This window comes from Erpetoichthys calabaricus, chromosome 9 (assembly GCF_900747795.2).
Source record: "Erpetoichthys calabaricus chromosome 9, fErpCal1.3, whole genome shotgun sequence".
Lineage (NCBI taxonomy): Eukaryota > Metazoa > Chordata > Cladistia > Polypteriformes > Polypteridae > Erpetoichthys > Erpetoichthys calabaricus.
Window position 1 is genome coordinate 9,111,643 of NC_041402.2, and position 25,871 is coordinate 9,137,513.

The following is a 25,871-nucleotide window of genomic DNA, read 5'->3' on the forward strand; positions in this document are numbered from 1 at the left end:
TGCCTTATTTTTTCCTCCCAAGATCATTACACGTCCCAGCTAGAAGCTTTTACATCACACAGAGTCAGCCATGCTAACACCTTGTGATGTGGCCTGCTGTTATAAATTAGGTTTGATTGAGTTATTACCGGGGTTAGAGTGCTAGTAAAAGGTCTCCTGAAGATTTCATTCATGAGATGCAGTACCACAATGTGAAAAGCATGTGATATTGAAGATACCATACTTTAAAAACTAAAGTACACAAAAAGCAGCTTTCTGAAGATTGCTTTTATTACCTGCTTGAATTTTTTCAGCACCTCAATGACAACACCTCAGAAATCCTTGAAAAGAGAACCAAGTGTATTTCGTTTGTGAGCTGGGCGCCCTTGCTTGGTGTAAAATGCAAGGTCGTTTAGATGATGGGGCAGTCATCATGCCAGATTTAATTTCATTCCATGGCCCATTAATTTCTTATCTCAGCAGACAGTAATAATACCCACAAGATATATATACACACTCACAGCCAGAGAGTGAGAAAGGAACTAATAAACTGCTGTGCATTTCAGGACAAGTTGCATCTCCTTTAAGGCCATTTCGATTGTGTGGATTTGTAATTCGGCTTTCGTAAATTAGCCAGATTGTTTGATTGGAAAACTGTGACACTTACCTTGTAAAGCTTTCTTTAATTTGTAACTAAGCATATTCTAGAAGATTATGTCCTTCTTAAAATACCCATCTTCCAAAAATATGTGGTTGATTGGTGTTTATTTTTGTCTCAATGTATTACCAATTTTTTAATTTCCATTTGTTGTTGCTTTTCAGCAATATTTCTGTCAAGTGTTTCATTTCGGACATTTTCGTTTTCGGTCCGTGTACTTTTTGGTATTTGAAATTTCGTTTCAGAAAATATCATTTATAAGTCAGACAACTTGCAGGTCCGTTTACTTTTTGGTATTTGAAATTTCATTTTAGAAGCAAAAACGGAAAAACGAAAATGAAAGGAATGTTCAGATTTTGATTTTTGATCAAAGAATAAAATGAGGGAAAATAAGGTATTTTTTAATTCTGTGGTAACAAATAGCAGTCATAAACTTAAAATTACACATACTTTTCTCGATTTATTTGTGATTCAAATAATGAAAGTGTTATAGCTGAAAAAAAACCAAAATGACGCATTTTCATTGTCTGAAACCGGAGGTGGTACTACTTCTGCGCGATTTTTGACGACACGTGCGAACAGACCTCGACAGCCTGAGATTTGCTTAGCACAAAACTTTCTAACATTTCTCGCAGAAAACCCACTCGCTTCTCCATGTTCATATGACAGACGCTCAGATATAATTTTCGATAACAGGCCTTGTTTTGCCATCTCTAAAATCACGTCTGAGTTCTGTTCCAACATCATGATGATGGTCCTGTCTACACACCAGTGACCAGTATTTGCTGCAAGAGGCGCATTACCTGACCAGGTTGTTGACCTACAAAAACTTCCGGTTCAGACAAAATAAATAAAGGGCGTTTTCTCGTTCTCGTTTCTTGCATTTTTCTTTTCTGATGTGCAAAAGAACAAAAGGAAAAAGTAATTGTTTTGCGTTTTTCATTTTTCCCTTTTAAGTTGAAAATCAAATAAGTGTCTCTTTTTCTTTTTTTAAATGATATTTTCTGAAACGAAATTTCAAATACCAAAAAGTACACGGACCTGAGGAGAAAACGGTCCGTGTACTTTTTTGTTATCTGAAATTTCGTTTCAGAAAATATCATTTAAAAAAGAAAAGGAGACACTTATTTGATTTTCAACTTAATAGGGAAAAATGCAAAACAATTACTTTTTTCCTTTTGTTCTTTCGCACATCAGAAAAGAAAAATGCAAGAAATGAGAACGAGAAAACGCCCTTTATTTATTTTGTCTGAACCGGAAGTTTTTGTAGGTCAACAACCTGGTCAGGTAATGCGCCTCTTGCAGCAAATACTGGTCACTGGTGTGTAGACTGGACCATCATCATGACGTTGGAACAGAACTCAGACGTGATTTTAGAGATGGCAAAACAAGGCCTGTTATCGAAAATTATATCTGAGCGTCTGTCATATGAACATGGAGAAGCGAGTGGGTTTTCTGCGAGAAATGTTAGAAAGTTTTGTGCTAAGCAAATCTCAGGCTGTCAACTCTCAGACACACATTTGGAAATAAAGGTGACAAACTTCAAGGCCGTCGATCGTTGTGTTGTGAGGAGGACTGTTCGCACGTGTCGTCAAAAATTGCACAGAAGAAGAAGTACTTCCGGTTTCAGACAACGAAAATGCATCTGTTTTGTTGTTTTTGAGCTAGTACACTTTCATTATTTGAATCACAAATAAATCTAGAAAAGAATGTGTAATTTAAAGTTATTTGTTACCATAGAATTAAAAAATACCTTATTTTCCCTTATTTTATTCTTTAATCAAAAATCTAAATCTGAAAATTCCTTTCATTTTGTTTTTGCTTCTAAAATGAAATTTCAAATACCAAAAGCGAAAATGAAAGGAATTTTCAGATTTAGATTTTTGAATAAGAATAAAATTATTTCTGACATCTTTTGGCTGCATTACTGCAAGTTGTCTGACGTATAACTAGGGTTATCACTCAAACCGATACTTGCCGTGGTGGGGTGATTTCTTGTTTATAAGTTGATACAGTGGTGTGAAAAACTATTTGCCCCCTTCCTGATTTCTTATTCTTTTGCATGTTTGTCACACAAAATGTTTCTGATCATCAAACACATTTAACCATTAGTCAAATATAACACAAGTAAACACAAAATGCAGTTTTTAAATGGTGGTGTTTATTATTTAGGGAGAAAAAAAATCCAAACCTACATGGCCCTGTGTGAAAAAGTAATTGCCCCCTTGTTAAAAAATAACCTAATTGTGGTGTATCACACTTGAGTTCAATTTCCGTAGCCACCCCCAGGCCTGATTACTGCCACACCTGTTTCAATCAAGAAATCACTTAAATAGGAGCTGCCTGACACAGAGAAGTAGACCAAAAGCACCTCAAAAGCTAGACATCATGCCAAGATCCAAAGAAATTCAGGAACAAATGAGAACAGAAGTAATTGAGATCTATCGGTCTGGTAAAGGTTATAAAGCCATTTCTAAAGCTTTGGGACTCCAGCGAACCACAGTGAGAGCCATTATCCACAAATGGCAAACACATGGAACAGTGGTGAACCTTCCCAGGAGTGGCCGGCCGACCAAAATTACCCCAAGAGCGTAGAGACGACTCATCCGAGAGGTCACAAAAGACCCCAGGACAACGTCTAAAGAACTGCAGGCCTCACTTGCCTCAATTAAGGTCAGTGTTCACGACTCCACCATAAGAAAGAGACTGGGCAAAAACAGCCTGCATGGCAGATTTCCAAGACGCAAACCACTGTTAAGCAAAAAGAACATTAGGGCTCGTCTCAATTTTGCTAAGAAACATCTCAATGATTGCCAAGACTTTTGGGAAAATACCTTGTGGACTGATGAGTCAAAAGTTGAACTTTTTGGAAGGCAAATGTCCCGTTACATCTGGCGTAAAAGGAACACAGCATTTCAGAAAAAGAACATCATACCAACAGTAAAATATGGTGGTGGTAGTGTGATGGTCTGGGGTTGTTTTGCTGCTTCAGGACCTGGAAGGCTTGCTGTGATAGATGGAACCATGAATTCTACTGTCTACCAAAAAATCCTGAAGGAGAATGTCCGGCCATCTGTTCGTCAACTCAAGCTGAAGCGATCTTGGGTGCTGCAACAGGACAATGACCCAAAACACACCAGCAAATCCACCTCTGAATGGCTGAAGAAAAACAAAATGAAGACTTTGGAGTGGCCTAGTCAAAGTCCTGACCTGAATCCAATTGAGATGCTATGGCATGACCTTAAAAAGGCGGTTCATGCTAGAAAACCCTCAAATAAAGCTGAATTACAACAATTTTGCAAAGATGAGTGGGCCAAAATTCCTCCAGAGCGCTGTAAAAGACTCATTGCAAGTTATCGCAAACGCTTGATTGCAGTTATTGCTGCTAAGGGTGGCCCAACCATTTATTAGGTTCAGGGGGCAATTACTTTTTCACACAGGGCCATGTAGGTTTGGATTTTTTTTTCTCCCTAAATAATAAAAACCACCATTTACAAACTGCATTTTGTGTTTACTTGTGTTATATTTGACTAATGGTTAAATGTGTTTGATGATCAGAAACATTTTGTGTGACAAACATGCAAAAGAATAAGAAATCAGGAAGGGGGCAAATAGTTTTTCACACCACTGTAAATATTTTCTATGTCTTTATTTGTAGGCTAGATAAAGCAAATGTACAATCAGTATGCCTTTCAGGAGGCCTGTTTGACTTCCCTGATTAGAACAGCAGTGCTTTGATGTTTACCTAACCAACTACCTCCCCCCAGTCTTTAGGATTGACTCAGGATGTGACATTGATGGTGAGGGGGCCGGAGCATCAGACCATCTTGGCAAAGGTGACTTGACTGTGTTTGGACTTAAAGCCTATAAGCAGGAACGCCATAAACTGACTAAACAGAGCAACTGGGGAATGATCTGTACTTGAGCGTTTTCATTGGTAACTGGTCAGGAAGAGACAGAGAAACTAATTCTGTTGGTTTAAAGTATGGCTGTTTATGATTGGGGCGGCACGGTGGCGCAGTGGGTAGCGCTGCTCCCTTGCAGTAAGGAGACCCGGGTTCGCTTCCCGGGTCCTCCCTGCGTGGAGTTTGCATGTTCTCCCCGTGTCTGCGTGGGTTTCCTCCCACAGTCCAAAGACATGCAGGTTAGGTGCATTGGCGATTCTAAATTGTCCCTAGTGCGTGCTTGGTGTGTGTGTGCGTGCCCTGCGGTAGGCTGGCACCCTGCCCAGGGTTTGTTTCCTGCCTTGCACCCTGTGTTGGCTGGGATTGGCTCCAGCAGACCCCCGTGACCCTGTAGTTAGGATATAGCGGGTTGTATAATGGATGGATGGATGTTTATGATTGGTTTTGAATTGGAGTCCATTCTGTACTATGATAGATAGATAGATAGATAGATAGATAGATAGATAGATAGATAGATAGATAGATAGATAGATAGATACTTTATTAATCCCAATGGGAAATTCACATTCTTCAGCAGCAGCATACTGATACAATAAATAATATTAAATTAAAGAATGATAACAATGCAGGTGAAAAACAGAAAAACAGACAATAACTATGTATAATGTTGAATGTTAACGTTTACCCCTCTGGGTGGAATTAAAGAGTCGCATAGTTTGGGGGAGGAACGATCTCCTCAGTCTGTCAGTGGAGCAGGATGGTGACAGCAGTCTGTCGCTGAAGCTGCTCTTCTGTCTGGAGATGATACTATTAAGTGGATGCAGTGGATTCTCCATAATTGATAGGAGCCTGCTGAGCGCCCTTCGCTCTGCCACAGATGACGCCCCATTGGTTTATGATTTGTGGTAAAAATGGTACAAAGCTGGACACCTTGCCTTTACCTCTCTCTCTCTCTCTCTGTCTGAGACCATGATGAAGACAACTCTAACTCAGCAGCCATATTGAGACAGGCATCTGGCCTGTTTCCATACTCCATTCAAAGGCCATGTGGTAGCAAAGCAAGCCAGACTGAAGTCGAGCCGAGAGCCGCCCATGGATGCAAGATGCGCTGCTACATTGACTGTAAGGGTATGGTTTGGCATTATTCACATAGTATTCTGCTCCCTTAATGTTTCTGGGCATTTTATCAATAATACATAATTAAAAGTGTAACTCAACTCCTGCCTGTTTCTTTTCTCCGTGTAATTGCCTGAGGATACAGATGTAGAAGGGAAGTGGGGAGGAAGTGCTAAAGTATCTGACCACAAAGCGGTAAGTGTATGGGATTTCAGACATTTTATTAAGGCCTACACCAAAAAAAGAGTATAAAAGGAGAAAATAGGGTCACTGTAAGACCCTTCACGATAATACACTTTGGTACCAAGTTGTTGTTTTGTAGGTTCCTCTGATGACCCTGTTTTCCACTTAATTATCTTTTTTGGTGTAGATCTTAATAAAATGTCTTAATTCCCATACACTCACCACTCAGTGGTCAGATACTTAAGCAGTTCCTCTCCCCTTATCTTGTACATCTGTTACCCTTTATCTATAACATCAGGCAAATATAGAGAGTGAAAGAGCAAGCAGGAGAGAGATACACTTTAAATTAGTTAATATATTGTAGATAATATGCCCAAAATAATAAGCAATAAGTGTGAAAAAATACCATTACAGCTTAAATAACAGTGCATCTTGTGTCTATTGGTGGCTGTCGGCTTATTTTCAGCCTAGTTTGGTCTTTGCTACCATATGGCATTTGAATGGAATAATGAAACAAATCCCATGAGTGTCTCAATATGGCTGCCAAGATAGAGTGGAGAAGTTGCAAGAGAGAGGGAGAGAGATGGTCTTCTCTTCATGGCCAGATGCTGCGAGAGGGATAAAGGCGGAATGACCAACTTATGCCATTCCTATCCAATTCCTATATCAGTGGGAGCAGGAAACTTCCTTGGTTTATCCAATCCCAATTCAAGTCAAGTCAAGTCAAGTGACTTCATTCTCTTACCATCCATACAATTAATTGGAGCATACACTGGCATGAAATATCGTTCCCCACACATACATAAACACAGGACAAGTGCAAAAACAGGTTAAAAAAACTATACTTGTACAATACTATAATGGATAGATAAGTACTGCAAGTAAACATTTCAGAAACAAACCAATACCAGTGACCAGTCGAATTAGTCTTCCTGTCCTTTCCTGGACCATTCACCAATGAATGTGCTCAGGTACAACAACTCTTCTGCCCACTGTGTTGTTTAGCTGTAGCATGTTCCTGCCAGCTAGGAAGTTTATTTCCTTCCTATTGGGATGACTTACAGGCTCATGTAATTCCAAACACTGTCACCCTCGCTGGATTCATACTTTATCCCCCTATGCCTTACATTTCACATTCTGATTCAGTCATAAAGACTCGGGTTTGTAGGAGTTGGTTAGGTAAACATCAAAGCACCACTGCTATTATCAAAATGATGTCTCCTGAAACACTAGCTAATATTACATTTGCTTTGTCTAGCTTACAAATATGTACATTCAAAATAGTATATAAAAAAGAACATCCAAATAAAAAAGACTTTATGACCAACACCTTCTTTATTAACCCCACCTTATTAATCCATCACTCTCTCCCTTACAACCTCCCTCTCCACTCCCCCACCCTTCACCTGCTATATATTGCCTTTGATTCCTATATGTCTAATCATTTACGTCTGATGATGACAACGCCTGTTAGGTTGTCGAAAGCTTAGGAATAAAAAAGCTATTTTTAAGATATGTGTTGATACCCGTTGTGGATCTCTAGCTACAAATATGTACATGCAAACCATATCATAGACCTTCGCTTCCATATACAGTGGTGTGAAAAACTATTTGCCCCCTTCCTGATTTCTTATTCTTTTGCATGTTTGTCACACAAAATGTTTCTGATCATCAAACACATTTAACCATTAGTCAAATATAACACAAGTAAACACAAAATACAGTTTGTAAATGGTGGTTTTTATTATTTAGGGAGAAAAAAAAATCCAAACCTACATGGCCCTGTGTGAAAAAGTAATTGCCCCCTGAACCTAATAACTGGTTGGGCCACCCTTAGCAGCAATAACTGCAATCAAGTGTTTGCGATAACTTGCAATGAGTCTTTTACAGCGCTCTGGAGGAATTTTGGCCCACTCATCTTTGCAAAATTGTTGTAATTCAGCTTTATTTGAGGGTTTTCTAGCATGAACCGCCTTTTTAAGGTCATGCCATAGCATCTCAATTGGATTCAGGTCAGGACTTTGACTAGGCCACTCCAAAGTCTTCATTTTGTTTTTCTTCAGCCGTTCAGAGGTGGATTTGCTGGTGTGTTTTAGGTCATTGTCCTGTTGCAGCACCCAAGATCGCTTCAGCTTGAGTTGACGAACAGATGGCCGGACATTCTCCTTCAGGATTTTTTGGTAGACAGTAGAATTCATGGTTCCATCTATCACAGCAAGCCTTCCAGGTCCTGAAGCAGCAAAACAACCCCAAACCATCACACTACCACCACCATATTTTACTGTTGGTATGATATTCTTTTTCTGAAATGCTGTGTTCCTTTTACGCCAGATGTAACGGGACATTTGCCTTCCAAAAAGTTCAACTTTTGTCTCATCAGTCCACAAGGTATTTTCCCAAAAGTCTTGGCAATCATTGAGATGTTTCTTAGCAAAATTGAGACGAGCCCTAATGTTCTTTTTGCTTAACAGTGGTTTGCGTCTTGGAAATCTGCCATGCAGGCCGTTTTTGCCCAGTCTCTTTCTTATGGTGGAGTCGTGAACACTGACCTTAATTGAGGCAAGTGAGGCCTGCAGTTCTTTAGACGTTGTCCTGGGGTCTTTTGTGACCTCTCGGATAAGTCGTCTCTGCGCTCTTGGGGTAATTTTGGTCGGCCGGCCACTCCTGGGAAGGTTCACCACTGTTCCATGTTTTTGCCATTTGTGGATAATGGCTCTCACTGTGGTTCGCTGGAGTACCAAAGCTTTAGAAATGGCTTTATAACCTTTACCAGACTGATAGATCTCAATTACTTCTGTTCTCATTTGTTCCTGAATTTCTTTGGATCTTGGCATGATGTCTAGCTTTTGAGGTGCTTTTGGTCTACTTCTCTGTGTCAGGCAGCTCCTATTTAAGTGATTTCTTGATTGAAACAGGTGTGGCAGTAATCAGGCCTGGGGGTGGCTACGGAAATTGAACTCAGGTGTGATACACCACAGTTAGGTTATTTTTTAACAAGGGGGCAATTACTTTTTCACACAGGGCCATGTAGGTTTGGATTTTTTTTCTCCCTAAATAATAAAAACCATCATTTAAAAACTGCATTTTGTGTTTACTTGTGTTATATTTGACTAATGGTTAAATGTGTTTGATGATCAGAAACATTTTGTGTGACAAACATGCAAAAGAATAAGAAATCAGGAAGGGGGCAAATAGTTTTTCACACCACTGTATATATATAATATTTGCAGCTGGAGATCCACAAAGGGAGAAAATGAATCACGTATCATAAAGTAATTTTTATTCCTGAGCTTTCAGCCCCTGCCAGGGGCCCTCATCAGAAGATAATGCTTAGACTTACAAGAATCAAAGACAATATATAGCAAAAAATAGGTGGGGGGGGGGGGTGGGGAGCTAAGTCAGTGTGTTCAGGAGGGGGGGTATTGGTTGTAATGTTTTATTTATTATGAACATGTTCTTCTTAAGTTTGCATATGCTGGGTTTATGTCTAAATGTCTGTTAATGAAGGCCCCTGGCAGGGGATGAAAGCTCAGGAATAAAAACTACTTTATGATGCGTGATTCATTTTCTCCCTTTGTGGATCTCCAGCTGCAAATATGCAAACCGTATCACAGACCTTCTCTTCCATATATATATATACACAGTGGAACCTAGGTTCACAAACGTCTCGGTACACGTACAAATCGGTTTACGATCAAAAAGTTCGCCAAAGTTTTGCCTCGGTTCAAGACCACACACTCGGTATACGAACAAGCCAGTTTCCCTTTCGGTTTGTGCGCACCGATGATTTCCGCACGTGTTGCATTGTTCATGGTCAGACATGCGTGCTTTTGCTGTGAACTCTTTGTGCTCTATGTCATTTCCCTTCTGGTTCGTACGTGCCAATTCCTGTATTTAAGCATGTGTTCAGCCTCTCCCTGTTCATTGTTCTCAGTCAGACGTGCGTGCTTTACCTGTGAACTCTTTGTGCTCTACAGTATTTCGTGTGCTTTTGCAGTTTAACCATGGCTTCTAAGCACTGTAACCTCCTCTCCACCCAGTTCCTCCTCACTTCATGCTAGAACTCGACTCATGCAAGGTTAGTTTTCTTGGTGGTTTATGGTTAATTTTTGTATTACAGATTTTTCAAATGTTCATTTTTCGGTTCGTAGCGTGAATTGTTGCAATATTACTTTTTTTGGTATTTTATTAAGTTACGGATTTTTCAAATGTTCATTTTTTTTCCCTGCGATCGGGTTGTAAGGCTATAGCGCGAACTGCTGCAATGTTACTTTCTTGGTTGCCTGTGGTTGGTTTTTAAATAAAGTTCGGATTTGTTCAAATGTTCCTTTTTTTTCCCCCTGTGCTTAAGACTCATTACAAAAAAGTGTTTGTACAGGCTATTAGTGCGAACTGCTGCAATGTTAGTTTTCTGTGTTGTTCAAGGTTTTCTCAGTGTTATTCAATGTTTTTACATTTAGTTTACTATTACGATGTGCATTCTATGGTGTAATTAACTATATTTGTGCTTATAAATCTTTAAAAAAATATATTTACATACTGTTTGTACCGTCTGGAACGGATTAATTGTATTTACATACAATCCTATGGAGGAAATTGCTTCGGTTCACGACCAAATCGGTTTACGACCAGAGTTTTGGAATGAATTATGGTCGTGAACCGAGGTTCCACTGCATATATATATATATATATATATATATATATATATATATATATATATAGATAGTGGGAATATGGGTCCCTGTCGACCCCTGAACCCGCAGACAACACATTCTGACACCAGGTAAAATATTAGAATTAATTTTAATTCTTCCAATAATGTGCACAAAGCACCTCCACTATACACAATACTAAATCAATAATCACAATACAATAATCAATCACAATCCTCTACTCCCAGCAGCTCCGTTCCACACCCTCCCAACTCAGCTCCATCTGCTGGGGTTTCCCATAGTCCTTTTATATTCCTTGACCCGGAAGTGCTTCTGTACATCAGTCCATGTGATTTCATAGCACTTCCGGGTCAGATGAAAACTTCTTCTTTTCTTCAGCCCAGAAGTACTTCATTCCTTCCGTCTCCATGATTAGGGAGTACTTCCGAGCTATAATAAAAACCATTGTGCCTCCCTAGAGCGTCCCCTGGCGGCCCCCACGGTATCCAGCAGGGCTGTACAGTAAAACTCCATTGTCCATGATTTCCTGCTGGAATTCGGGGCACCTCCATGTTGCAGGGAGGACTCCATCTAGCGGCGTGGGGGTATTGGCCAGGATAAGCTGTCGGCCATATATCACAATATATATATATATATATATATATATATATATATATATATATATATATAAAGATAGATAGATAGATATAAAATCAAGCTTGGGTCACAAAGTTGCACAGGAGAGCACAGAAAGGTTTCCAAGGAGCAGAAGCTTTAGTGCAGTTCTGGCAGATACAAACACAAGACTCCTTCAGAAGCGGTCCGGCCACTCTGGGAACAGCTGTCAAACGTGATGCCTCGGCCCCAAATCCTGTTCAAAAGAACACAAAGTCTTCCTCTTCCAGAGGGTTCAGTGGCTTGGAAACAGCAACCGGAGTGGAGTGAGTCTTGGGGAAGACAGGACAAGAGAGTGACACCTCAGGATAGCCGCAGCTCAGTCTTTTAAATATTTGAAGCCCAGCATGTTGCGTGGAAAGCCTGCAGCTGATCCCACAAAGAGGAGGTGTAAGAGTGTGTTTGTTTCTCATTGAAATACTGTTTCTGAAGTGTGGCCGCATTTTCTTGTGGCAGTGGTCACAATTTATATATATATACAGTGGGGGAAATAAGTATTTGATCCCCTGCTGAATTTGTAAATTTGCTCAGTTACAAAGAAATGAACAGTCTCTAATTTTTATGGTAGTTTCATTTTAATGGAAAGAGACAGAATATCAACCAAAAATCCAGAAAGAACACATTACATAAAAGTTATAAATTGATTTGCACATTATTGGGTGAAATAAGTATCTGATTCCCTACAACCCAGCAAGAATTCTGGCTCCCACAGATTGACTGTGTGCCCATGTGGCACACAGATTACAATCAATCAATTGATTGATCAATTATAGATACTCCCGATTTCAACTCATTATGTGTATAAAGCACACCTGTCCACAGAATCAATTTCTTCCATTCCAACCTCTCCACCACCATGGGTAAGACCAAAGAGCTGTTAAAGGACGTCAGGGACAAAATTGTAGATCTGCGCAAGGCTGGAGTGGGCTACAGGACCATCAACAAGAAGCTTGGTAAGAAAGTGACAGCTGTTGGTGCGATTATTCAGAAATGAAACATAAAATGACCATCAATCATCCTCGGTCTGGAGCTCCATGCAAAATCTTGCCTCATGGGGTGAGGATGATCATGAGAAAGGTGAAGGATCCGCCCAAAAATACACAAGAGGAGCTTGTTAATGATCTGAAGGCAGTTGGAACCACAGTCACCAAGAACACCATTGGTAACACACTACACTGTAATGGATTGAAATCTTGCAGCCCCTACAAAGTCCCCCTGCTCAAGAAGACACATGTACAGGCCCGTCTTTTATAGTCATTTTACACATTGCATGTTGTCTGATTTTGGGTGGCACAGAATTGTTAATCACAATATTATTCAATGTGCCGTGAATAAGAAAATAGATCCCTGTCTCGGCATGTACTTCCATCCCTTACAAATATCATTCTTCAAGGCCTCTTGTCTGGGTAAGGGAACACCTGTTGTCCAAGTCAGGATGCCACCCCATCCATGACAATGTATAATAGGCACATGTATATACACACAGTATACACTGTAATTAACCTCTAGCATTTCATGACTTACCTCATAAGCACAGTAGATAGACAGAACTTTAGTTGTCCTCAGGGGGAAATTTGGATTTTTCAACAAGCTCTTTAAATAAATCAATAGATCGATAATTATATATACACACACACTATGGTCTGCACATACACCAGAATGACTTAAAATGAAGAAAATTAAAAAGAAAGAGAATCATCTGACTTAGCAGTCACAGTGAGGCCCAATACTGATGTATTGCTTTTGGTATAAAGGAGCCCCCCAAGTTACGTTTCTTGACACACTTCTGCGGAATGATTTGTTGGCTGAAAGTCCTCTAGTATTGGTGTGTCAGAGAGAGGTTGTGTAGCATTGTTCATAATGGCACTTAATTTTGTTTTCATTTTCTCCTCCTCTACAACCTCCAGGGTCTCCAGAGTGTATTCCACAACTGAGCCTGCCCTTTAATTAGCTTGTTATAATTATATAGTCCCTTTCATATCTCTCTGTCTGTCTTCTGAGGGATGTCACTGCCCACATTCAAGGAACACAGTGTCCTGAGAAAATAGAGTCTGCTCTGCTCTTTCCTCCATAGTTCCTCTGTGTTCTGAGACAATCCATCTTGTCATTGATATGCCACCCAAGTACTTGTAGCAATGCACCCCCTCTACATCCACTCCTTGAACAGTGACCGGACGTAGAGGCTCTTTGGTGCGGTGAATGTCAATAAGCAGTTTCTTGGTTTTGCTGATGTTAAGATGCAGACAGTTCTTTCTGCACCAAGAACCAAAGTCCTCCCCCTGACTCCTCTCCTCCTTATCAATAAGTGTAAAATCACCTGAGAATTTTTGCAAGTGACAAGGCACAGTGCCAATGCATTTAACATTAATTGCTGACTAATTATAGTATAAGAGCATTGTAATAAGAGACGCAGACTGTAAAGTACATCTAAAAATTTACATCTGGCTGTCCACATTTGGTCGTACAGACACAATTGCAGTAACTGGCCACAGTGGCCCGCTGGACGACACCCATTCCCTGCTCATCATTCTCCAATATCATAAGTATGTGATTTACAGTCAAATTAGAAGTAGACTGAATTCTTTAATTGTTGAATCCTGAGGCTCCCAAAATCTTTGGATTATCTGTTCCACGGCCACCATTTGTCAATTTAGCCGTGTAGAAGAGGCACCAACAGAGGATGGCCAGTAACATTTCACAATGATTGGCGTAGTTGTTTATTTGAGCAAATGGCTAACGTCCCAGGTGATCAGCAGCTCTTAAAGGGTTGTTCATTTCAGTGCCCAAACAACCCCTAACCCAAACAGCTGCAGTTTTATCGTTCCACTCTTTTGTCATCTGGATGCTTAGCTTATGAAGCAGACCTTGCTTGAAGGCGTTCTGTTTGCCGTTGTCTCTTTTTAATTAAATTTTATTGACTATAACAAGAAGGCCTGATTTGTCTTTGGTTGCTTGCTTGGTGAGAACAATCTGTCGAAGGCTGCAGCTTTTCTTTTAAGGAAAAAAAAGCAAACCATTGTTCTAATATGTACAAATACCAATCATTTGTGTCCTCATTGTGCATTTATAATGCTGTGTAGATTGTGGGTCGGAGACGCAGAGAGTGCAAACAGAAGGGCCAATTATTCAGACCGAGAAGTCCATGGCCTTTAGTGGCCTCCTGTGTAGAAGCTATTATTATAATCGAAGAATAAATGGACTCAGTGCAGCCGCCTACTAGTTTTCAGGCCTTTTGCATCCTTCTCTGTCAAGCCTAAGTACCTAATCTCTCGGCCCCAGACATCCACAAACTCGGGTTTGCATGATAACTGATGATATATGTGTATGTCTGGGAACAGAAGACTGAAAGATCTGTCCATTTCTCTTTCAGGTTGGTTTTCCTTGAAGTTGATCTGCAAGCTGCTGAGCAGTCATAATTATCTCATAGAAACCCCTTGTTTGCTTTCCTCCGATTGCCTTTGTCGGATTCTAATTTAACTCGGCACTGCTCCCTTTTAGATAAATAGATACATACATACATAGGAAAGGCACTACAGTATATGATAGATACATAGGAAAGGCACTATATAATAAATATACATAGGAAAGGCAGTGCATGATTGATACATAGGAAAGGTACTATATGATAGATAGATTGATACATAGGAAAGGGACTGTATGATTGATACATAGGAAAGGCACTATATGATAGATAGATAGATAGATAGATAGATACATAGGAAAGGCACTGTATGATAGATACATAGGAAAGGCACTATATGATAGATAGATAGATTGATACATAGGAAAGTCACTATATGATAGATAGATAGATAGATACATAGGAAAGGGACTGTATGATTGATACATAGGAAAGGCACTATATGATAGATAGATACATAGTAAAGGGACTGTATGATTGATACATAGGAAAGGCACTATATGATAGATACATAGGAAAGGCACTATATGATAGATAGATACATAGGAAAGGGACTGTATGATTGATACATAGGAAAGGCACTATATTATAGATAGACAGATAGTGTAAGCTGGAGCGCTGATCGCACCCTCAGAGGACACAGACACCCCTGCGAAAACCCCTGAAACAGCTGACAGTCTACCTTCACATTGCTCCTTACCCTTCTTACTTGTGCTATAACGTGCGATAAACCTCTCACGCGGTACTCCGCTTACTTAAAAGTATTGTGCAGCGCCTCTCAGCTTTGGAATTGGTTGTTTTGTTTCTCTCTCTCAGACATGCTCTGCTCCTGGCAGAACTGTCATCTCTGACTTGTCATGGAGGAGCGCGTTTAAACTTTTGAAAAGAGACAAATGTTTGTTTGCAGTGCTTTGAATAAAGTTCCTTTTTTTCTACAACCTCCTGTGTCTCTGTGCAAATCTATGACCCAAGCGTGACAATAGATAGATAGTTACATAGGAAAGGGACTGTATGATTGATACATAGGAAAGGCACTATATGATAGTGTAACAAAGGCGCTATATAGTCACCTGACCCGACACAGGAGGCACATATAAAATAAAAAGACTTTTATTGTTCTTCACCTGTGGGATACATCTTCCCCATAAACCCCACAGGCACAACACAGTCCCCAGTGTACAAACACAAAAAGTAAGCACACCACACTCCTGTCTTCTGGCACCATCACTCCTCCCAGGCAACCTTGTCCTCCTCCATCCGACTCTGGCTGCTGAGTGGTGGTCGCTGGCTCCTTTTATAGTCCGCCCAGAAGTGCTCCAGGCGCTTGATTGCCGACATCCGGCTGCACTTCTGGGTGTGGCGAAACCAGTGTCCAAATGGAGCCATCAGCTCCTGCTGCAGCACCCCCTGACAGCGCCTGCAGAACCCCACAGGGCTGCACAGAACTCCAACCCCCATGAAGCCCTGGGGGAGTCCGAGGCACCGGTGCAACCCAGGGAGGCTGCCATCTAGTGTCCAGTGGGAGATACTGGGTTTCCCAACCTTGTCCCCCTGGTACATATGTTGCAGGGGTGTCCTGGCCAGGCATGGGCCCCAGTAATTTGTCACAATAGATAGATATAGATAGATACATAGGAAAGGCACTATATAATAGATAGATATACTTTATTGATCATGAGGAAAATTCAAGTACCAGTACCCAAGAATTAATTATACCAAGTAAAATACAAACATTTAAGTGCACTTACTACACAAATAACAAATACTGTACAAATAATGCAATCTGAGTACTTTATATGGTTCTTACAGTAATGGCAGTGCAGTGAGATTTGTGCAAATAATACTACTACCAAAGTGCTAGGTAGCACATAATATCAAAGTGACAGATAATGAAGTGACTTAATATCAAAATAAAATAAACTGACATGCAGAGCAGAGAAGGAGTGTCAGATTCAGAGCTGAAGATTCTAATTACCGGTAGTTATTTTGGTGAATGTCATCCATCCTTTCCTTCATTTTTTTTCCCTGGTTCTGGGTCACAGGGAGCTGGGATCTGTCTGATCAGACACAACAGGTAGGATTCAAGGCCTGTTTTTATCAGTCATCTCAGAATTTCTCCTGTTTGTACTAAAAGTCAGACTAAGATAAGAATTTGTCCTACCTCAGAGTAGCACATGAGATGTGCAATTGTTTTGAAGCATCCTTATCCATGTCCCAGCAAGGAGTAGGGCAGGCCACATCTGAGAATGAATGACATCACAATTTTATGGCACCCTTTGCTTCAAATTGCAGCTCGGGATGACATTTTATAGTTTTCGGATAGCTAAGGCTTCACCACAAAGACAATAATAAAAGTAGCAGTCGGAGAAGGTGGGTTACTGTACTAAGCTGCTCATATTTGTTGCCACTTGATCATAACAACATCAAGAATAATACTGGAAGAATCACCAAGATGGAAAGACTGAGACACACACACACCAAATGAGAGTAAAGCCTGCTAACGGGCACATTTATGTTAGCAATGAATGATCCACAGCCAAAGTTTCAGAGGAATTGCCTTTTTGCTGTTATGATCACGGGAAGCGCCTCGTAAAGTAACTGTTGCTGTAAGCCGCCGTGATTGAATATGCCAGGGTTTTGTAGAATAAAGAGCTCAGCGTAACCACGTGACACTTCAATGTCAGTCACCCATCCTGTCCCGCTTATCTTCAGGGTAATACGCTGGCTACTACAATACAATTTGCATTCATGGCCATCTCTGTGTTGATACTGTGAAATGCTTGCATGGACATTTATAAATATGTTGGTCCACTTACAGCTCATTGAAAAAGTGCTGTCCTGAAAAGTGATGAAATAAAAAGAAATTGTCCCCTGTGTACCTGCACGTCTTTGATGTGTCATCGAGTAAAGGAAAGCAAGTGTGGCAAGAGATCAAGTCTTGCATATCGTACAAAGATCTTCTAAAATGGTCTGGACACATTTGTTGGCAACACTAGGAATGACCCAAAATTACTGAATACAAGTGATTTTTCAAACTAACTGTAAGACCTCCTTCAAACCGGACATGGCTATACATTGGCATTTTTGAATATTGAAAACACACTCTAAAGCATATAAGTTTGAAAATGCTTGGTTTCACGTAGCAGTACCAAAAGGAAAAATGAAACTTTAAAAAAAAAACTTTTGACGTTTCTTTTCTGATCTCATCTTTGCCAGCTCCTCTGCATCAGTAGACTTGTGCTGAACCTTGTAACTAGTGATGAGTGAACCCCATTGAATTTGGCTGAGTCGTTTGGAGAATTTCTGCAAACTGTGTTGAAGTCAATTGGGAAGGAAAAACTGAAATGGTTTTGAGTGGATTATAATGATCCCCGAGGACTTAGAGAGGTGTCTGCCAATTCTTCTGGACTGATTATTGTGGCCAAACAAGTGTCAGGAAGGGAGGCAGCTGTTCTGGCCATTGAAGTTCTACAGCATCACGATTGCCTATGTATGAGGTTGATTAGCATAGATTACATATATATTATCCATCCATCCATTTTCCAACCCGCTTAATCCGAACACAGGGTCACGGGGGACTGCCGGAGCCAATCCCAGCCAACACAGGGCACAAGGCAGGAACCAATCCTGGGCAGGGTGCCAACCCACCGCAGGACACACACAAACACACCCAGCACACACTAGGGCCAATTTAGAATTGCCAATCCACCTAACCTGCATGTCTTTGGACTGTGGGAGGAAACCCACGCAGACACGGGGAGAACATGCAAACACCACGCAGGGATGACCCAGGAAGCGAACCCAGGTCCCCAGGTCTCCCAACTGCGAGGCAGCAGCGCTACCCACTGCGCCACCGTGCCGCCCATATATATTATATAAATTACATATACAATATATGATATATATTAGCATATATATATATATGGTGGTCCACGTACGGATATTTACAAGGATTGTGATTTACAAAGATTTTTGGTGTGTGCATATTTTCATGCTAACTTTTAGAAATAAGGGCCCTGGTCCTTTCTCCTTTGCTGTGCCTTAAGAGTCTGCTGTCCTTTCTTCTTTTTTTTTAACAAAGAAATGCCTTTTATATACTTGATATGAAAGATTTACACTTTTTCCCAAAAAAGTTCAGTTTTGGTTAAATGAGGGACTCTGAACTTGTCCCAGTATGAACTTGCCCAGTTATGGACTGGTACCCCATCTAGACTCCTTCTATGCACCCAATGCTGCTGGGATAGACTGCAGGTCCCATAGTCCACTAACTTAATTATCCATCCATCCATCCTCTTCTACTTATCCGAGGTCGGGTCACGGGGGCAGCAGCTTGAGCAGAGATGCCCAGACTTCCCTCTCCCCGGCCACTTCTTCTAGCTCTTCCGGGGGAATCCCGAGGCGTTCCCAGGCCAGCCGAGAGACATAGTCCCTCCAGTGTGTCCTGGGTCTTCCCCGGGGCCTCCTCCAGGTTAGACGTGCCAGGAACACCTCACCAGGGAGGCGTCCAGGAGGCATCCTGATCAGATTCCCGAGCCACCTCATCTGACTCATCTCGATGCGGAGGAGCAGCGGCTCTACTCTGAGCTCCTCCCGGATGACTGACCTTCTCACCCTATCTTTAAGGGAAAGCCTTAACTTAATTAAGTGGGTTCAATAATGGATGGCAGGATTGGCTTTCAGTTCCAAACAAAGTAATTACAAATGTATGTCCGATATCAAAAACATAGTCTTAAGATTTTCTTTTCACTTTTAGTGAGCAATTTTGTAAGGGTTTGTCTTGAACAACAGCCATACTGTTTGTGCCATCATGATGAGGAGTCTCTTGCAAGCATAATATGTAGCCTAATGTGATTTCTGTTTTTCCTCTTTACAGAGATTTGCCTCAGTATGGTCATAAACAATGGCAGTCTTATTTTGGGAGAACTTTTGATGTTTACACAAAGCTGTGGAAGTTTCAGCAGCAGCACAGGTACGTGAGCTTGAACCCATGTCCTAGACCACCTGTATGCATTTTGTCTCTCTTGTCTATGCTGTCCAATTACAGAGACAACTGTTAAAACAAGAACATTTGATCAATGCTAATTTTCCATGTTGGCGGTTCCTTGTTAAAAGTTTGCTTACCATCCACACAAAAACACCCACGAACATTGCAGTAACGAGATAGGTATGGGGTAGACATGAGATGCATGACACTCACCACCATTATAGGCCTGACTGTACAGTTGAGTCCTTCCTATCTGTGTCAAGCCCAAACAAACACAGTTCTTCTGTACTTCCTCCTGCAGCCTTCTCTTTTCTCGACCAGGCCTTGTCGCCACTCTCCTCCTAAATCCCAGTTTACCTTAAGAGTGGAGTGAAGGTCCCTATAAGGTCCCACCCATGTGTTTTGTCCTTGTCGTGGAGATGTAACCCAGAAGTGCTCCTGTATCTGATGGATCTTTATAGAAATGCTTTATAGAATAAATAAATAATGCATACATACATACATACATTATAATAAAAATAATGCTTTATAGGATCTTTATAGAAATGCTTCAGATCTCCCCTCAGCAGGCCCAAAGGATTTAGATCCTTTCACTTTCTGCACACTTTTTTGTGTTGTAGATTTTGTTTTGAATGGAAATTTAACTCAATACTCAATAACCCATAATGATAAAGTGGACACATGTTTTCAAAAAGCTTTGCAAATTTATTAAAAATCAAAAGCTGAAATCTCAGATTTTAAAGTGCTCAGACCCTTTGCTGTGGCCCTCCAAATTGTTTGTCACTTGCATCCTGTTTGCAAATTGAACTAATTGACATCATCTTTTCGAAAGACACCCATGTAAACTGTATAGAGAAGGTCCCACAGTTCTCATTGCATGTCGAGACCAAAACCAAGCCATGAAATCCAAGGAACTCTCTGTAGACCTCCATGATCAAAGTGGGGGGAGGCAGAGATTAAGGCAATGGGATAAAGCCATTTCTAAAGCTTTCAGTGTTCCAAGGACCACAGTAGCCTTAAATGAAATGGAGAAAGCTTGGAACCATAAGAACTCTTCCTAGAGTTGGCTGTCCAGCACTAACAAGGCAAGAAGGGCCTTAGTCGGGAAGGTGGCCAGGAACTCAATGGTCACATTAACAGAGCTTCAGAAGTCCTGTCCTGAGATGAAAGAACCTGTATGAAAGACAGCCATCTCAGCAGCATTCCATTACTCAGATGCTTATGGTTGAGTGACTAACTCTCACTTGGAATTTGCCAGATGGCATTTAAGCAGCACTCAGATGTTTTCACAGCTTTGATGCCCCAGCTTCTTTGGTTCTGATTGGTTAATCCATGTGGCACATGTGATATCTCTGAGTTGTTTAGTGTTATTATATATATACTTAGTCATTTAGCCCGTTACAATAACGGGCGCTAGAACAGTAGTGCATAAACATTAGTAGGAACAGTCTATATTAAATGGCAAGGGACTTTGACCTCATTCTTTTTGTTGGTCGTATTTTTCTTTCTTTCAGCCTTTCTTTTGTTGATGTTTACTTGCTGAGCTGACCGTTCTTTGTGGGCCGCCGCCGTGTATTGTGTGTCTTTAATTTTCTGTGACAGTAATACTGTCTTGTACGGCTCTATTCAATAAGGGCGCGCACAAAAAGGCGAGCTTCAAAAGGGCGACCTCAATTGAGCGCGGCGAATAAAGGCGTTCGTAGATAATTTAGTTCAAATGGCTCTGGAATATGTGAAGAGCAACAAAGGTGCAGATCTTTATTTACGTGCGCCTTTATTCGCTGCGCCCAATTGAGGTCGCCCTTTTGAGGCTCGCCTTTTTGTGCGTGCCCTTATTGAAGGATACTGTCTTGTACGTCCGTAATATACCTTTAATTTTCTCTGTCGGTAATACAGGCGTGCGCATCGGTAATATGCCTTTAATCTCCTCTGACAGTAATACTGGCTTGTATGTGGCTGTAATATACGTCACTGTATTGTGTACTTTTAATTTCCTCTCGTAGTAATACTGCTTTGTATTTCCGTAAAACGCCTCTAACTTTCTCTGACAGTAATATCGCGCATCGCACCGTGCCCCGCGCATGCGCACTTCACCAGAAGACACACACACACAGACACCTGGACGCACACAGGGATTTTATATATATATAGATTGTCCATATATTGTCTCTGCCCCTGTTCATTTCTACAATTAATGTTTTAGCAGTTTAAGGCTCTATGTGAAAAAAATCGGGGAGGTCAGCCTTGACATTAGTAAAGGACCACATCACCACGGTGAGATAGTTAACCGTTTACTGGCACAGGCCCCACTGTATAAGTCAAATCAAGTTGGGGAGCATGCACTGGTACAGTGTGTTGCCGCACCCACCACACGACGAAAAAGCTCGGGATCCCGGTTGGCAGACCCCCTGGCAGACACGCGGTCCAATCCCTCCCACCTCCCCACTGTACCTGTTATTTTTGTTTTTTTTAATAGGCAGTCCTTTCACTAGCAGGGAAGCAAAATGTGGTTAGCAAAATTTAAAATGCTAAGTGGCTCCCGAAATGATCAGGATGCTGAATCTGTTAAATGTTAATCACCGGCACTGAAATGCTGAAACAGATTAATCATCGCTATTGTCATTTTCTTTTTTTTTTTTTTTTAAGTACACCCTAAGTAACACTCTTAGAGCTGAGCAGAGTCACACACTGGCTACTGGGAATGAGCTCAGAAATGATTAATGCTTCAGAGGGTGTGAGCGTCCCTAGTGATTCGGAAGTGAAGCAAATGCCTTCCAATGAGGACGGACGTAAGCTCTGCTAGAGGAGGGAAGGCAAGACGGAGATTTAAATGTGTCGTTGTGGAAGAGTAAAATGCAAAGTCCATGCGTGTTTTAAAGAATCCACTAAGCACTCCACAAAGAATCTAAGATTCATTCCTGTGCCTAAGAAGCAAATTAATTTCTGTTTAAACGATTACAGACCAGTGGCACTGAACTCTAATAATAAAGACATTTGAACTTGTGTATCAAGTCTGTCACAGGTTCTCTCCTTGACCCACTATAGTTTGCTTACCGTGTCAACATGTCAGTTGAGGATTGGGTCTCCACTACATCTTGCAGCATTTGGACACCTTGGCTACTTAATACCAGGTGTGACCACTAGAGCGCTCTACCTCCCTAACACCCGACACAGACAGACGCTAGCACAAGTCGAGCACAATGCTTGTTTATTTTAGGTGTGGGAAATGCTTTCCTTTCGTTTCCCACCTTCACAACACAGTATAAAGAAGCAGTACAGTCAAAGAAACAGCACACAACACTTTACCTTTTTTCACTCCTTCTGTCTCCACTCCTCCTCCAGCAAGCTTTGTCCTCTTCCTCCCAAATCTGACTCCCTGAATGAAAGCAGCAGGCTTCTTTTCTGGTGCACCCAGGAGTACTTCCGGTAGCCTGTTAGCATGGTCCGGAAATATTTCTGGGTGAGGTGGAAGCTCAACATAATAGGCCTGTGCAGCACCTCCTGGCAGCACCCACGAAACTCCAACTCCTATGAAGCCTTGTGGGAATCTGAGCCCCCTAGGGGGCTGCCATCTAGGTCTCCGGGGGAGATAATGTCCTGTGCTTATTTTCTCCCCTGGTCCTTCCAGTACCTCAGCATCCCAGCCAGATATGGACCATGGTCATCCACCACACAGGATATTAATTGTAGGTGTCAGCCAGGGCCGGCCCTTCACACACACATCACACACTGCGCGTTGGCCCGTGATCAAATGATTGGGGGTTTTGCCTAATAGTGTTATTTCCGTTTCATAAATTAGCATCTTTGATGGTCACCAGTTGTGATAAGTTTCCATTAATGCACAGAAAGATGGCATCAAGTCCACACCAGTCAGGAGCACAGAAGAGAAAAAAAATCGAAAGCATGAATAAGCAGCTCATGCTGCACTACCAGGTGTGTTTGGAAATCTAAATTTGTCCAACATCTAGTAAGCAAGCTATTGTTAAATCAAATGCCACTCACTACACTAAGTGCTACTGGTTTACAGGAGTAACAGTGGAGTAGCATTATGTGCAATAGTTTTAATTTTGAGTGCTTAACAAATATTATCTGATGTTAAAGTACCATACCAACACACGGTTGAGGATTATTTGTTACCGTTATACAGACCTCAGGACCCGCACATGTTGTTTTTTTGGTAATTAATTATTTATTAAGAGTAAGATATGATACATAGCAATGTAAAAACATGAAAACATGTACAGTATATAAAATTACAGATATGTTGACCCTTACATGTTGTTAAAGGCTGCTAACATCAAGTCAACATTCAGTGCCCTCCATAATGTTTATGACAAAGACACATTTTTCCTTGATTGACTCTTCTGCTCCACAGTTTAAAATTAAGAATCAGACACATCAGACATGATTAAAGTGCACATTGAAGACTTAGATTTAAAGGGATCTGCACACATTTCGGTCATACAGCACTTTTTTTCTACATGGTCCCCACATTCCAGGTCACCATAATGTTTGGGACACAGCAGTGATTAAAGCCGCCATATTTAGCACTTTGTCTCATATCCCTTGCATGAAATGACTGCTTGAAGACTGCCATTCATGGACATCACCAGGGGCTTCATGTATAAACAATGCATACACACAAAAATATTGCATAAGCCCATTTCAACGCTCACATCGCGATGTATAAAAACTAAACTTGGCATAAAGCCACGCACATTTCCACGGTAGCTCATACCCTGGTGTACGCAAGTTCTCTGCTTGGTTTTGCAAACTGCCGGCACCCAGCGTCAAAGCAGTACTACTGTTCCTGTGTGGTTTCCCTTTCTTTTTTAGATCTACATATCTGACGCGGCTTTATCAAATACACTGAAATAAACCGCATATTTTTTATTAGTTTAAGGCATCTGATTGTAATCAACCCGTAACTATATAATGGTCCACGGAATGGCCAAGCTATTCCAAATACCACAGCAGCTTTAGTATTGTCACTCTCAGTGCACCACTCAGTATTTATCCCACTGTATCTGAGTGTGGAATCACAGCTTATCAGGATACAGCATCAAGCACACGCTGCCTCAGCCATGCTCACAGTCTATTTGAACTTCGCCCATACAGTACGGGAAACGCTTCAGAGCTTTTCCAGTAGAGACCTCACGGTTCAGAAACAGTTTCATCCCAAGACACACACAATCAGTCCATCAAGTGCTCCTGGTAGAACTGTTTGTACTTATAAATACAATTACCTCACTGTAAACTTGCAATACAGTTATAATATTGCACAACCTGAGCCACTTTATAAAGCGTATTTACATATGATGATGACTGGCTTCTAAGTCTAAGCTTAGATTTCCAAGTGCTATCTTCTTGGAGCTCTTGATATCATTTTTAAGATGAAATACAATAAAATATGTTTATTACATTATAAAGATTAATTTTTAACTTCATTTAAATAATGTATACTGTTAATAATTACACATGTGAGGACACGGCGCAGTGGTACCAACAAGCTGGCGTCCCATTCAAAGATTGTTCCTACCTCGCACTGTATGTTTGCTGGGACTGGCATGACCCTGGATGGATGGAATAATTAAACATGTACTACGAAAATATTTCAATGTTCCATAAAGGTTTTAAAGAATTGGTATTCTAAGCTTACAGTTGGCTTGACATCTATTACAAAGCTGATTGTGTGTCGATTGGTTACTTGGAGAAAGAAAAGTAAGACCAGGAATTGGGGGTTAGTACATTTGAAAGAGACAGTACTGCTGCAATAAATTATTTCATCAAAGGTCATGGACAGCGCAGCAAGCATCTTGCAAGAGGCAGGAACAATCTCTGGATTAAACTCCATTTTGTCACTATCACTACTCCACTGTGTTCCCATGTTTAATACATGCTTTAATTTCTAACATTATGAAAATAATATGAAGTATACGTCTTAGTATTTAAATTGTTCTGAGAGCTGTAATAGCATGAATGTAATGTATTCTGTGTCCTTTCAGCGGAAGAGAAAGCCCGTTTAAGAAGCACGAAGTGATTCACACACAAAGAGTACATAGAAAAACACATAGAATAGGAAGTATTTAATGTGTTACTTTAGTTACAATATGATTTGAGAAACTAGAAAATTAAACGATTTTAAGATGAAGTTTATGATGTTCTACTTTAATGACAAAATAAACTACGTGATTAAAGTGGAAATTTCAAGATCAAAGTTGACATTTGGACATTTTTTTCCATTGTGTCCCGATTTTGTTTTTCTTTTCTCTGTACCCTAATAGGCTTTCATATGACA

General features: G+C 40.8%; 2 protein-coding genes across 2 annotated transcripts in view; one reads left to right on the forward strand and one right to left on the reverse strand.

Annotated features, from left to right (window-relative positions):
- Positions 1–25,871, forward strand: part of scai (suppressor of cancer cell invasion) — a 404,273-nt gene that overhangs the window by 233,745 nt on the left and 144,657 nt on the right. The window contains exon 5 of the mRNA XM_028809140.2: positions 19,463–19,558. Coding sequence (XP_028664973.1) covers positions 19,463–19,558 — 96 coding nt within the window. The remainder of the gene's footprint in view (positions 1–19,462; positions 19,559–25,871) is intronic.
- LOC127529167 (uncharacterized) overlaps positions 1–25,871 on the reverse strand; it is a 445,804-nt gene that overhangs the window by 156,986 nt on the left and 262,947 nt on the right. The window lies entirely within an intron of this gene.